Source organism: Musca autumnalis, unplaced genomic scaffold (assembly GCF_047663935.1).
Source record: "Musca autumnalis isolate F117 unplaced genomic scaffold, ASM4766393v1 scaffold_5, whole genome shotgun sequence".
Taxonomy (NCBI): Eukaryota; Metazoa; Arthropoda; class Insecta; order Diptera; family Muscidae; genus Musca; species Musca autumnalis.
Genome location: NW_027412088.1, coordinates 154812669 through 154828783, shown reverse-complemented (window position 1 = coordinate 154828783; position 16115 = coordinate 154812669). Strand labels below are relative to the sequence as shown.

At 31.2% G+C, this 16115-nt stretch overlaps 1 protein-coding gene across 6 annotated transcripts; it reads left to right on the top strand.

Annotated features, from left to right (window-relative positions):
• Nucleotides 1-3517: 3517 nt before the first annotated feature.
• Nucleotides 3518-13971, top strand: LOC141387626 (uncharacterized). Of its 6 annotated transcripts, none has more exons than XM_073957554.1 (19): nt 3518-3757; nt 3874-4001; nt 6632-6789; nt 6852-7068; nt 7189-7396; nt 7601-7895; nt 7971-8032; nt 8329-8602; nt 8717-9087; nt 9149-9261; nt 9343-10041; nt 11743-11848; nt 11909-12185; nt 12261-12636; nt 12751-12900; nt 12961-13119; nt 13182-13364; nt 13425-13607; nt 13668-13971. In XM_073957554.1, the coding sequence occupies exons 2-19, from the start codon at nt 3899-3901 to the stop codon at nt 13868-13870; spliced, it is 4137 nt and encodes a 1378-aa protein (XP_073813655.1). In that variant the 5' UTR covers nt 3518-3757; nt 3874-3898; the 3' UTR covers nt 13871-13971. The 6 variants fall into 6 exon arrangements, with proteins under 6 accessions (XP_073813655.1, XP_073813651.1, XP_073813654.1 ...); XM_073957550.1 differs by having other exon boundaries at nt 12721-12900; XM_073957553.1 differs by having other exon boundaries at nt 3555-3786.
• The last annotated feature ends 2144 nt before the right edge of the window (nt 13972-16115 follow it).

Here is a 16115-nt window from a genome sequence, read left to right as displayed (position 1 = left end):
AAAAGTATGCAAAGTTTTAGTTCGCATGGTCAATTACAACTATGTTAAAAATGAGTTTCCAGATCTGAAAAGCATGTAAAATTGAACACTGTAAAAATGGACCAATATTGGTTTTGATTTCATATTCATGCATTGTCATCCAAATCTGAAAAGTTTGCAAAGTTTTAGTTCGATTGGTCAACTGCAACTGTGTGAAAAATGAGTTACCAGATTTGAAAAGCAAAATACCGGAAATCGGGTGGTACCGTTATATGAGGGCTATAGGAAAAAATGGACCCATATTGATTTTGGTTTCATATTCACGTATTGTCATCTTAATCTGAAAAGTGTGCAAAGTTTTAGTTCGATTGGTCAACTGCAACCGTTTTAAAAATCAGTTACCAGATTTGAAAAGGGGGTTAAGTTAGACACCGTAAAAACACTGCAAGAATGGACCAATATTGGTTTTGATTTCATATTCATGTATTGTCATCCAAATCTGAAATGTGTGCAAATTTTAAGTTCGATTGGTCAACTGCAACTGTGTGAAAAATTAGTTACCAGATTTGAAAAGCAAATTTGATAAAACAGTGTAAAAATGGACCAATATTGGTTTTGATTTCATATTCGTGTATTGTCATCCTAATCTAAAAAGTGTCCAATGTTTTAGTTCGATTGGTCAACTGCAACCGTGTTAAAAATTAGTAACCAGATTTGAACTAAACACACACCAAAGCAAGTTAAATAAAACACTGTAATAATAAAAACAAAGTAAGAGCTGGTTTACATTACGAAATCGAGTCGATTTCAAACTGTCAATTCCTTTGCGTATACGTCAAATGAAAACTCAAATGAAATCAATTCGATTTCATTTGACGTTTGAGCAAAGGAATTGACAGTTTGAAATCGACTCGATTTCGTAATGTAAACCAGCTATAAATGTATTTCAAATTGAAGTACATGTATTTTGTTTTTGTATTTTGAACGCACACGCAAGACGCAGAGTTATAGGTTTGGGCATAACAGACAATTCAAATTGTTTTAGTACATTAATAGAAAGCACACAAAAAGTCTGTCTGGTTACTTTCCCAGCAAGAACTTTCTCAGAGAGTAAGGGGTTTTTATTCTCTTTTGCTAGAAAATTGTAAAAAGTAAACAGACACCTTCCCTGCAAAAACCAGCAAGCAATCAGCTGACTTGCCAAAACAGAACAATTTGTCCGCCAACAAAGGAAGCAAACACGTTGTATTTTATTAAAAATAAAAAAGAAAATGAAACAAAAAAGTATTTTTCAACTTTACAAATTTGTTCTCCATAAAACAATACAATTAGACTATGTTATTTCCACAATAAAATTGTTTTTAATGTTCACAAACATAAATCAACAAAAAACGGCTGATTGATTGTTTTCAGGAAGAAGAAGAGCTTGCAAGTGTTTGCTAGAAGAAATTTGTCCAGCAAGAATTTGCAAGCTCTCAGTGAAAGAACTGTCAAAATGTCTCTCTCGAATCGCTCTCTTTTGCTGGTTTTTTGTGTTAACAGCAGGGCTGCCAGATTATTTTTATGGAAAATCGTCAAAATGACGATTTTTATTTTAGAAATCGTCAAATCTATTTTATAAAGCATAGTACACACGGTCCAACAAAACTGACAGTCATCGAGGTCTATTTCGTTAATATCAAAGTCTAGCTGAATAATTACTTTCCTAATCACTAAATTATACCTTAAATGTTGTATTTCAATAATTTTAGCTAACAAAAAGTTTTTATTTGCCAGAAAATTGCCGTAAAAGTACGTTGACTGTCAGTTTTGTTGGACCGTGTGTACTATGCTTAATACCGTCAAAAAAATCGTCGAAAATTAAAATACGCACTTTTAGATATATTTTACTATATTTCTTATTAAAAGAAACATAAAATGGATATTCAAGAATGTGAACAAACATTTCGCCATTAAGTTATTTATTTTTGTAAATAAATATTTTAGTTTATCATTTTTAAGAGATCGGCTTAATAAATATGGCATAACAATTGCTCTGTTCCAGAACCTGCAAGAAGCTACTATTTTTTACTACGATAACATTTGCTCCTTTATGTTATCATAAAAAATAGTAAAAATTAGCAGATTCTTACAGTACTGGAACAGACCAATTATGTTTTGTTAAGTTTTAAATAATCTTTGGTATAAAGTATACCCTCCATTGAATCATTATGAAGAGAATTTTGATATTTTATTTTTTAAGATTTACTTGGCTGAGAACACATTCAACATTTTCTGACGAATGAGTTAATACCTATCATTAACTCCCAGCAAAACTACCCCTTACAAAACCCCTTATTAACCCTTTATTTTAACAAGGGCCTGTCGCGCCAATTATTGTTATTGTTTGACCATTGAAATAAGTAATTAAGAAAGTAGTCGCTTAAAATCGTGACTACTTATGTAATTACTTATTTTAGTGGACACAAATAACCACTTATCTCGCGCGACATGCCCTTCTTAAAATAAAGGGTTGTTAAGGGGTATTTTTGGTGGGTTTCTTTACAAATTTTGTTCTAATAGGAAATGCATATGAGACATCACCACGTTTTAAACTGAATATTGCATTCCGAACGCGAAGTAAATCCTTTTCATTATTTTCAAACATTTCCGTAATATCCACAAATCTTAGTTCACGAAATTTTGAATCCATTTTTTGTTTTTCCATGTTTACGAAATTTGAAAATTCTTTAAAGATTTCGAAAAACTAATAAAATTGCTTTCACAATCAGATTTATTTCAATTTTAAAACAAGAGTCTACTATTATTGAAACTTTGACCAATTTTTTTTATAATTTTTCCAAAAAATTCAAAAATAATATATTTTTGCAGGCTCTGAAGCCTAGCAATTGTAATTTTGCTTGGTTCACTTGAATCCTGTTTTGTTTTTTGTTAACAATTCCTTTGTGTATACACATAACTATATTTAATTATTGTCTACGAATTAATTATTAAAATCAACTATGAATATTTGAGCAGTTTTTAGAAAATCGAGTTTTAACAAATTAATTATGACCTAATTAGCAAAATAACCAAAAATCGTCAAATCGTCATTTATCAATTTTTGACCAAAAAATCGTCAAAATGACGATAAATCGTCAAATCTGGCAGCCATGGTTAACAGACGACTTCCAGCAACAATTGGTACAAATTAGCTCTGTTCCAGAACTAAAAAGTTTTTACAATTTTTACCACTTTTACACATTTTTCGTTCCCGTACACAAAATTTATATGAAAATCGTTTACGACTTTTACAACTTTTACGACTTTTACCACTTTATAAAGTACGGGAACAGGCCAATTGTTACAAATTTTAGGGTAACCAGACACAGCTGAAGTACGTTTGTTACAAAAATGTTAAATAATGCAACCCTTTTGTTAAACATAAGAAAAACGTTCAGAACGGAATTGAAAAATTGCAGCAACTGTTGCGTATGTGTGAACCATGAGTATATTTGCTACTTTTTTTCCACCCCTGCAGAATGTGAAAATGAAGGTCAAAACGGAACTGTAAATTTGCAGCAATTGTTGCGATTGTGTGAACCATGAATCAGTATATAAGTCAAATGCATTTCGGGGAAATACCGACTTTGTTCGTGTTGTTGCACATCAGTATATAATACTAGGTGTTCTTTTCTGAGAATTTCAGTATATAATTTACTTTTCACCCAGCTGGTTGTTTGTGAAACAATCAGTTCTAAATTAAGCAAAATAAAAAACGCTTGTTTGCTCGTTAAAAGTAATACTATCGTCGTTGGACCTCCAAATGTGTGTGTGTTCATTTACTTTTTAAACAAGAGGCTATTGAGCTATTTCCAATCAGTGTAATAAACATTTTTTGCCTTATTTTTGCAGATCAGCATTTCTTTTGATCTCTAACATGACAAATAACAAAAAACCAATAGAGGATCACAATTTAACAACAGAGTCGGTGTCTTGTAAAATAACAAGAATGAATGGTGAAAAAATTACAAAATCACAAGGTGGGTAATGTAAGACAGCATCTTGTATTTGTACATGAAAGAATGTATGTTTTATATGGTAAAAGTTGCAAATAAAGTTAAAGTAGTAGTTAACTGCTTTCATATTTTGCTGTCTTCTGATGTAAGAGAACGCCGTTCGAGTAAAAGTAGCTAAATTTAAAAATTCTTGTATGTAAGGGCGAAACCTATAGCTCTGCGTGTTGCGTGTGCGTTCAAAAATACACAAACAAAATACAAGTATTTCAAATTAAAGCTCAGGAGCATATATTATCCATAAGAACAGTTTCAAAGCGCTCTAGGATCTCAAAATAATTAGTCCCATAGGAAATATTCCTGGGGTTTCATAAACTACCAGACTGATAAACTCAAAGAAATCTGCAAGAGTCAGCCTTAACGAGCTATACGCGAAGTCTGACCTTAAATAACGTCAATTAAAGCACAAATATGTTCCTATTTTGTCTAAAAGATATCATAGACAACCAGAGACATTCGATAAAGCAATAAAATGTAAAATTTGTATTGCTTATTCCATAAATTTTACGGTAATCTTAGTCGATGGTCAGACTAGCAAGGTTTCTTGAAACCAATTTCGTTAAAGTTTCTTTTTAAGTTTCGTTAGTGTCCACACACGTTAACGTAAAAATTAAGATTTTTGCGTGTCCTCTTTATTTTACCATTCGCATTTGTTGTGTTTCTCATACCAATAAAAACAAAACAAACATAAATAAAATAAAAAACAACACAAAATAATTAACATTAATAATTAAATTAATATTAATAGTTAAATTTTCACTATTTCATTAATTAAATGTTATTATTAAATATATTTATGTTTGTTTTGTTGTTAACGTTTGCTTGAGAAAATAAAAATGAAAGAAAATTGAAGGAAAAAATCTTTGCACGAAGAACAAGAAGAGGCAACACAACAAAGAGGGTTTTCAGACGATAGGGTTTGTGCGTTTTCAGACGATGCGGTTTGACTGCTCAAAAACGCATTGTTCGTTTTGGTTCTCATTCGCAAATTGTGCCAGTGTTGAAACAAAATGTGGAATTAATTGAACGAAAACGTACATAAGTACTTTTTTAATAAATTAGTTAATGAAATAAATTTTTGTAAAAATTTGTTCATGTACATGTTATGATTTTGTAAAATTTATTTATTTTTTATTTTATCGTGATTGAAATTATGTTAAATGTTTTGAAATAAAAAATATATGAATTTTACGCCGGTAACGCAGGAATCTTCTTACCCTCAGGTGTTAACAATTATTACGGAATTCGTTATTAACAATTTTAACCCATTCGTTTTTCCTGATTTTGTGGAATTTACAAGAATTACTCTATTTTAAAATGTTAAAATACAATACACACATAAATATTTTTGGTACATTTATGTAAAACCGTACTTCTTTTTGTTCAAAAAGTACGCTTGTATAAAATGACTTCAAAAGCGCAACACTAGATGTGAAAATTACGAATGAGGGTCAAAACGGAAACCACGTTTTTGAGCAGTCAAACCCTATCGTCTGAAAACGCTCAAACACAGAAAACCATGTACATGGGTTTCACTGCTTCATACCCCTCGCCTATAAACTTGACGTAGCCATGTTGAAATCGTGCTAGTCTGACCATCGACTTAATATTTCATTGGGGTGTACCTATGTACACTTTTTCCCTATTAATTTTTTAATTTTTATCGAATTTACCGTTATTCGTATTATGGAATATATTTTTGTTGTATGTAATATTGTTTATTAGGGATATGATATTGAACTATGTACTTTGATTTTCATAAAAATGCTTCCTTACCCTTAAAACTCAAGATATATAGGGTGTATTTAGACTTTTTTGGTTGACTGTAGGTATATGTGTATGACTCAGGATATATCATCGGCTGAGGGGTATTTTTGTTACTGTTAAAAATGTGATACTGTTCTGGCCTGGAATCGAAAGGAATATAGAAGTGTATCTTTAAAATTAACGTAATGTCTCATTCCACCAATAACTTGAACACATTTTTAATGGCCATCCGAGAAATAATCGTGCATTTATTTAAGAATGCAGTGGAAGCTCGATTAACCGGGATTTTTTTTATTTTATTTTTGTGCATTCAACAATGATTAAAAACAAAGCCGTTATTGTGCGCAATTATAGAATAGAAACAACTGATAAAAAACTCATATCAGCGAGGAAATACAATAATCTTTACAATAATAATTACGACAATCGAACTATGAAAACCTATTTGCGCGACCAACCGTACATTTACTAAGGTAGGCATTAGCAATTTGTTACACCAATGTCAAAAAGTTTTACATAAATAAATCATTTTCATTCCGAAAATATTGCCCAAAGTACCCAAAGTATTATTCAATGATTTCAAAAAATATTTATATTTGGAATTAATAATTCTGTTTTTTTTTTTAGTTTTTGCTTTAAAATAAACACATCTTTTACCTTCTACTTTCTTAATGTTCTTTGAAGAACACATTGGTTGGTCGATTTTTTCATTCACGAGCAAATGCTCGATCGATTCGAATGTCGCAATTAGGCCCCTGGAGTTCACTTCAGGTGTCAACAAGTATATTCTTTTTACAGTGTTTTTTGTAACCATTTGTTTTGTATTCTAGAAGTCGAATTTGTTGGCGATTTTTTCCTTAAACTCTATCATTGCCAAATAATTGGCAAGCACAATGACTGGTCTTTGAAAGAGGAAGAAATTCAAGACGAATTTCGAAACGTCTTAACACCAAAATGGAAGGAGTGTCTTAATAACCACCTGGACAATGTAAAGCAGATTTGTTTAAATCATATATAATATTCATACATATATCTTCTTTTTTACCATAGCTATGTGTCTTATTTAATCGCTGCGGTTTTTTGACCACCATAACCTCAAATATTTATAAATTTCAAAAAGAATCCATATTAAAATTTCATCGTAAAAAATTGAATGAACACGATCAACTAAGACTAAAGCCGGTTGTTCCTGTTAGTAAAGACAACAAGACGGACACCAATAATAACAACGAAATAAGTAAATCTGATGTGTCTTCCATATTACAAGGTAGGTGTAAATAGCTGTCTGTAAAATGGGCTTGCTAAAACAAAAATAAATGCTAGTTTTTGTCTTTACGGTTATGTACCTAAACACAGATTTTAATTTCCTTTTTGCGTTTCTTCATAGCAACCTACAAAGTTGATGAAAATTCTCCCCAGTACTATTTAGTATACCAAGGCACCACAAATCAGCCATTCTCATCTAACTTTCAATCCTCCAATATGAGTTGTTATATATGTCAGAAACAGTTTCCCGACATGGAAGAGTATGCAGAACACATTGAATATCACAATATTGAAAGTGATTTTAAATATCTGGAAATTTTATGTAAAAGGTAGAAATATATGCTCTGTTCAATAACCTGCAAGAAGCTACAATTTTTTACTACGATAACAATAAATAATAATAAAAATATAGTAGTAGTAGTAAAATATATTAGTATTAGTAGATTTTTGCAGTTCTTTAACAGGCCAATATCTTTCTTAGAAGAAAATACTACTTGGTACTCATATAAAATAATTTGTTGTTGTTTTTCTAGAGAGACTCCTAAATTTACCTTGTCATACCAGCTATGCTCCAATACACATCATTTTTGTTTTACTCTAAAAAACACGTCCACAGAATCGCGAGGCCGTTTTATAATTGATAAAATAATTCTTATAAAATCAAATTCTATGGTCCATATTTTTCAACAAGAGATTCCCGTGGAAGATTGTATAGTTTTCTATGTAGATTCTCATCTATTTCCGCGTTATGAAGAACATGCTATCGTTATAATTTGCCGTTATAAAAACTTTGAAAATGAACGTTTAATTGAACAGCATAACATAATGGTGAGTATTAATTTGATTCCATGTGATTCCTTAATGAAATGTTTACCTACATAATTATTGTTCAAATATACTTAGGTGGAGCACGAATATCCTCGTGTACAATTGGCCATAAAACCATATAGACTACCATCCCATACGTAAGTAGAATATTAACCACCATCAGTAGAGATGCTTCTATGAATAGTATGGTTTTCGCATAAGAAAACTCAAAAAAGGGTTTCATAACGAACATAACCTTTAACAGAAGCGAAAGTTATCCCTTGTCTCTTCATGGATGTTGTGAAAACATATGTATGTTTGTAGATCCTGCAACAATAAACATGTCATGAATCACATTTTATCAACGAAAATCCCTCTATCAAGAAAATCTCTAGAAAAACGTTAACAACAGCAGATTTAAATTCACATTATATTCCATATATATTTTTTAAAGGGGCTTCGAGTCCATTTTTCCATTAGATGATTATTTCCCCCCAACATCAATGTACAAAGCATTAAAGAAAAGTGGAAATGTGGAGGAAATCGGAAATCTATCCCATGCCCTTTATGAGTATCAACAAAACGATCGAAACTTGCGGCCACACACAATAGAAAAAGTATTTGAAACCTTGTTGCAAATTGAAGATGTTGAAGTAATAAAACAATATTTGTTGTTGCCTCAAAGAAATGTCAAATTACGAAATTTCGGTGACGATTACAGTTTTAAGGTAAGCCTAAATATAATAAATATTTGGATCGTATACTGTACCTATTATTTATTTAATGTTGTTTTTTTACAATAAAAATGATATATTTTGTTAATGTACCTTTTCCTTTCTTAGATTAATCGGCGTCGTGATATTCAATACGATAATATATTATCACCTATTGACGAAGTTCTTATAACCGAAAATCATATCAAATTAGATGAGGATTCGGTAAATAAGTTGATTTTACTCGATAATAAAGCATTAAAAGATATGGATATATTAGTTTGCCGTATTCAAAATTTGAGAAATGGTCGGGTGTCATTCAAATGTACTGGAAAAAAACTCGATATTCATGCTAACTATACCATTATATTTCGTCCATCACGCTTACAATTGCGATATCAATATCGTGGTTTAGAACTCTTGCCACATGTTATGCCTTACCTGCAGAAATTCTTGTTTCCAACACAAGTAATGGAGAAGCCACTTGATTTGGCACCCAAGTATGCAAATAATTAGCTTTAATTTTGTTTGGATTTACTATTACATTTCTTTTAATCACAGTTTGGAACTTTATAATCAATCCATTGCCAATAATCCAGAACAATTACAAGCGGTTCGCAATATTTCGGTGGGTCCCCGTAACGATGCCACTTATATTATTTTTGGTCCGCCTGGTATGTTCTGTGCATAAATGTTGATTGCATATTGAAAATGTCACATTCCCGTTTCCATTTCTTTATCTTGCTATCTTCTAGGCACTGGCAAAACCACAACACTTGTCGAAGCAGTTTTACAAGTTTTAAATCGTAATTCAAATACCAAAATCCTTATAACCGCCTCATCGAATAGTGCCTGTGATGAGTTAGCCTTACGTCTGTGTAAAGTACTGCCCGACATAGATTTGCCACGTACAATTGTCAGAATCTATTCGAAATCATCTGAAGTGCGTATGGAGACAATTGACGATTTACTCCTAGATCATTCCAATATGTATAGTACACAATTTTATCCAGCTATTGATATTTTACATCAGTATCGTATTGTTATTTGCACCATGTCAATTGTTGCGAAATTGGCCACTGGTGGTTTTGGTCGTCTTGGCGGCACTAAATTTAGTCATATGTTCATTGATGAAGTGGCTGCCTCTACAGAATGTGAAGCCTTGTCAGCCATGTCCGTTATTCTTTGTCCTGAAACGTGTTTAATTATTGCCGGCGATCACAAACAATTGGGACCAATACTACAATCAAAACTTGCCGAGCAATTACAATTGGGTGTTTCGTTAATGGAACGCCTGTTGAAATATGATTGTTATCGTGTCAATGAAGAGACCGGAGACTATGATCAATCAATTCAAACGCGTTTGAGAAAAAATTTCCGCTCCCATCCGGCAATTGTAAATTTGTACAGTGATATGTATTACAACAGTGAATTGGAAGCACGAGCTAATATTGGTAAGATGTACTTATTTATTAAATATCCGAATACATATGTATTTTTTAAATATCGGAATATGTGTATTTTTTTATGACAGACTTAATATTGTAATATTTTTTTCCCCCAATTTTTCCTTCCCATCTAATACGACAAAGTTCTTTAAAAATCTTTAGAGAATTTTTAATTTTTTAAGATGTTTTTTAAATAATTTTGGACTTTTTTTGAAAATCAACTAAAAAATATCGCTGATTTTTTAAGAATGCTTTTCTAAAGCATCGTGGATTTTTTTTTTTTAAATTTTTTAATACATATACAGAATTTTTGACAATTTTTTTAGAATGGATTTAAAAATATCATTGGTTTGTTAAGAATATTTTTTTAACTAACTTGGATTCTGTAAGAATGTTTTTAATGTCGTGGTTTTGTAAAGAATATTTTATTTTAAATATCGTCTATTTTTAAGAATATTTTTTTAATATTATGGATATTTTAAGAATATCTTTTTTTTTAAATATCCTCGATTTTTTAAGAATATTTTTCTTAAATATCGTGGATTTTTTTAAAGAATATTTATTAAAACATCGTTGATTTTTTAAGAGTATTTTTTTTAAATATCATTTGTTAAGAATATTTTTTTAAATATCGTAGGTTAGAACATTTTTTGAAATATCATTGATTTAAAAAAATAAAAAATCGTGAATTTTTTAGGAATATTTTTTGTCGTGGATTTTTGCAAAAATATTTTTTAAAATATCGAGAATATTTTAAAAATATTTTTTAAATATAGTGGATTTTTTATGAATATTTTTTATATATCATCGAATTTTTAGGAATGTTTTTCTAAAATACAGTGGATTTTTTAGAATATATTTTTTAATGTAGTGCGATTCTTTCTTATTATACTTTTAAAATATCGTTGATTTTTAAGATTATTTTTTTTAATATTCTGGACTTTTTATACCCTATACCACAATGTGGAAAAGGGTATAATAAGTTTGTTTTCCCAAAAATTCATGTAACGCCGCGAAATATTCGTCGTAGACCCCTCATGTGGTATACCAAACTTCATATCTCGACGAGATAAAGCGATTTAGCGATGTGTGTCCGTCCGTCCGTCCGTCCGTCTGTCCGTCCATTAAAAATTGTAATCAAGCTAGAGGCCGCAATTATGGACCGATTGTCACGAAATTTAGTATGGAGGTCGGGTTTGGACCAGAATAGAACTGATTAGTTTTTGGCGATGATCGTGAAATGTTAAAGGGATGAAATGGACCAAAAACAAAATTTTTGCTCGATTTTGTAGCCGCTCTGTAGGTCGCAATAATAGTCCGATCGGCGCGAAATTTTAAACGTAGTTTTGGTTTGAGATGAAGAAGTAGCGTGCAAGTCAACGGTATGATCGGATAATATTTAGCGGGTTAAATTGATCAAAACTTTTGTGTGAAAATTGGTAAAATTTCTAATGCACATCTTATAACAGCTAGCCCGGAAAGCTAGTGCACAGGGATAGTGGTATAGGGTATCACATGGTCGGCCCCGTCCGACTATAGTCTGTTCTTACTTGTTTAAAAATATTTTTTTAAAATACCGAGGAGGATTTTGAATTTTTTTATATCGTAGACTTTTTAGAACATCGTGGATTTTTTATAATTTTTTTAACACTCATTAGTTTTAATATTAATTTCGGATGATGCCTTCTTCCTCCCTCCATCTTTCAGATGATGTATCACTAACAAAGCATTGGCATTTAGCACCCAACAAGAATTATCCCATTATCTTTCATTCCATTGAGGGTGAATCATTATCGGACAAGAAATCTCCCAGGTATGTGTGCATATAAAATAAACATAATTTTGCAATCTAATTCATCCTCAATTCGTCTAGTTTATACAATCCCGATGAAGTTGAAATCGTTATGGAATATGTAAAGGACCTCATGTATTTTGGTATTGATGGCAAGCCCCTGAAACAAACTGATATTGGTATTATTTCACCGTATAAAAAACAATATCTAAGTATACGCGATGAATTAAATTTACGCAAATGGCATGACATTGCAACCGGCTCTGTGGAGATATTTCAAGGTCAAGAAAAGGATGTAATCATAACATCGTTTGTTCGTTCCGGTACAGAATCGTTGGGTTTTTTGGAAAGTAAAAGGGTAAGTAAAAGATGCGAAAAATCTCTTTAAAAATGTCAATTTCCAAAGTTCTTGTTCTTCTATTCCTTGTTTTAGCGTTTAAATGTTACTCTATCTCGACCAAAATCTCTACTTATTTTAATCGGCAATGCTAAAACTTTGCGGCGAAATGCAGATTTTGATTACATTATTAGTGAATGCGAACGAAATGGCACATTTATTGATGGAGGAGCTGTTGCTCAAAAAGTTCAAAAACTATCACGCAAAGAACGTAGAGCTCAAGCTAGACAAAAGCAAAAGAATGGTGTTGATGAGTCTGCTACTCCAGATACGATTACCGGTACATCATCACAAAGTGGAAAATATTCAAAGCGATCGAATAACGAGCGTGCAAATCTGAACAGTCATTATGCACTTCGTCGGCTTCAAAAAAAGATGATGGAGGAAAAAAGTCCAACGATTCATAATAAAGGTAAATTTAATTGGTTTTACATAAACACATATATATGTACATACACATTGTTGGACAAAATTGTGCAATTTTTTTTTCCTTCAGAAAATCAAAAACAAATTTTAAAACTCCTAGGAGAAGACTGTACAAATAATATTAAAAAACGCACACGTGGCCGCCGTGGACGTAAATCCAAAAATCCTCAGGAAAATAGTAACAAAAACAGTGAACATCCTATACCAAAGGCATCTGTTTCTTTATCTCCATCCACAAAACTGTTGACAGGTAAGTTTGTTAAAATATGTTGTGCTTCTACAACAGTTTAACCCCTTGGTCTGTATAAAGATAAATCAAAACAAGGAACGACAACTTCAAGCCCAGGCTTTAGTTTCGAAAGAAACCAGCTAAGCGGCGCGTTAATGCCAAAGGTGGCTGGAAACACCAATGCATTATATCCAAAGGTCAATTCTTCTTCTGTTTTAACTCCATCGAAAAGTGTGCAACGTAAGTTTTTTGAAATCTACAATTATATTTTTCAAATTTTAAAAATATCTTTTAAAAAACAGTTCAACCCCTTGGTCTGCAAAAAGATAAATCAAAACAAGGAACGACAACTTCAAGCCCAGGCTTTAGTTTCGAAAGAAACCAGCTAAGCGGCACGTTAATGCCAAAGATGGCTGGAAACACCAATGCATTATATCCAAAGGTCAACTCTTCTTCTGTTTTAACTCCATCGAAAAGTGTGCAACGTAAGTTTTTTGAAATCTACAATTATATTTCAAATTTCAAAAATATCTTTTAAAAAACAGTTCATCCCCTTGATCTGCATAAAGATAAAGCAAAACAAGGAACTTCAATTTCAAGCTCAGCTTTTAGTTTTGAAAGAAACCAACTACGTGGCACCGCAACGCCAAAGGTAACTGGAAACAGCAATGCATTATATTCAAACGCCAATTCTTCTTCTGTTTTAACTCCATTGAAAAGTGTGCAAAGTAAGTTTTGAAATTATTATGATTATATTTTACAGATTTATTACAACAAGGCAATTTCAGCATCAAATCAAAATATACCAAAGAAAGAAATGTCAACTTTACGCAAATCTCTTATTTTTGAAAGGGCCGCTTTAAAAGAAACCCTAAAACCAAAGGCAAAGCCGAGTGACAGCCGCATAAACAAAACCCAACAACAGCTAAAAAATGTTATAAATAAACTTAACAGTCTAATTTTTAAGCACAAAGGTAATGCCGACGATTGAATGCCTTGATGTCCAATAACCATGTCACCTAAAGACCTCTTTTAATGTCCTATATCAAAAATTATTTAAAGAGTAAATAAATTGTAAAATTTGAAATATCATATGTATGTGGTTTTTATGGTATTCTTTATAAAATATCTAGAAATTTTTAAAACACCGTCAATTCGTAAAGAATATTTTTCGTGCCTATTTTAAGAATATTTTTTTTTAAATAGGATAGATTTTTTAAAAAAATTTCTTTCGAAATATTGTGGACTTTCTACACCATTTTTTTAATTTCGTGGATATTGTATTAACGCCATTGTTTTTTAAGAATATTTATATTTTTTAAATATCTCGGATTTTATAAGATTTATTTTTAGGCATCTTATTTTTAGGCATTGAGAACTTGTTAATATTTTTTAAATATCGTGGAATTTTTAAGAATACTTTTTTAATATTGTGGATTTTTAAAGATTAATATCTTTTAAAATATCGTGGATTTTTATGAATACTTTCTTAAAATATTATGAATTTTTTGAAATATCGTTTTTTAGGAAATATATTTTTAAATCGCCGATTTTTTTAAAAAATTTTCAAATAGTTTTGCCTATCGATATTATCGGAACAAAAATCCGCAACCTAAAATTCATTGAAATAAATAAAAATTTCGCTGCTTTTCGGTTTTGTGTGTGTGAGAAAGTAAGTCCGTAGTTACACGTACACATTTTTCGGAAAAGTAAAATGCATTTTTATAAAATAAAAGCAATTGTTTATTCTCCTTTACATTTCTGTGAACTACTTGTACAAAATGTCAAGAAAAGCATTGACATTTCCGCCATTTTCATTTCAAAATTAATGGTGTTGACAACTTAACGATAATATCGATTTTTTTTAAACTATTATATCGAAAATATCTATGCTCTGTTCCAGAACCTGCAAGAAGCTACTTTTTTACCACGATAACATTTTTTCCTTTATGTTATAGTAAAAATTAGTAGATTCTTGCAGTACTGGAACAGACCACTAATGTTGGTAGACCCATCCCACCATACCATTTCTATCTAAAACGATATCGTTCGATAACAGGAAAACCTTCGATTTTGAATATTGGCAATAACATTTGGTCTGTTCCAGAACTGCAAGAATCTACTAATTTTTACTATTTTTTCCGATAACATAAAGGAAAAAATGCTATCGTAGTAAAAACTAGTAGCTTATTGCAGGTTCTGGAACAGAGCAATTATTAGCTAAAGTGGGGTACACACAATCAGTTTTGACTGTCAGTTTTGCTCAAATAATCGGTTGCTTGCCAGTGTGGCCGTTCACTTTGGTTAGTCATCAGGCAACCACAAAATATTTTGTGGTTGCTGGACGGTTGGACAGTTATCGATAATTCCGAAAAATCGACAGTCAAAACTGTACGATAACCCAAAAATTTGTACAAATTTTAAGTCCCGGTCCACACTGGCGTGAATTTCATTAAAAAATTTCATGAAATTAGGCGTTCTTAAATACAGCAATTTTATGCATAGACGCATGGTAGAATAAGAAAAGGTAGCAGCAATACACAGCTGACTAAACTGGGTTGTAACGTTAGTGTCAAATTTCATATGACATTTTATACATTTATTTCTATTTCGATGTACATTAGGGACATATATTTTTTGAGAAAAAAAAATATTTCATTCGGAAAAAACCATTTTCCAGAAAGACTTCTTCATATCAATGATATGTAACCTACTCCAAGTTCGAACGATAAGCCGCGCAGTAAATCCCCGCTTGTAGAGGCGATACAACGTTTGTTAATATGTGAGGTATTTTGTTAAAATTTAAAAAAATTAAGCCCTAATAAACATGTGCTTCTTTGATTTCTAAAACAAAACATTGAAACAGCTTCTCCTTTTTCTATGAATTTCCAGCGACGCCAAACTTTTCTGCAAGAGTTCTACTTTCTGCGAGAATTTATGCATTTAGTGGAATGATGTGGAAACATAAAAATTGAAAATGTAACGAATTTTCATTAATGTTTTCCAAAATATTCAACCAAATGTGAAAAATTATTAGTTTTTTAAATTCCAATAATTTATAGACATTTCCTTGTTTTGTTTACAAATACAACTGGCAGTAACGTTACAAACAAAAACAAATTCCTTTGTGGTTGTTGTTCGAGTTGTATTTGTTGTAGTATTAACTTTACCTTCTATTTGTTCTACCATGGCATAGACGCATAATTTCATATCAAAATTTCAGTGAAATTACTGTA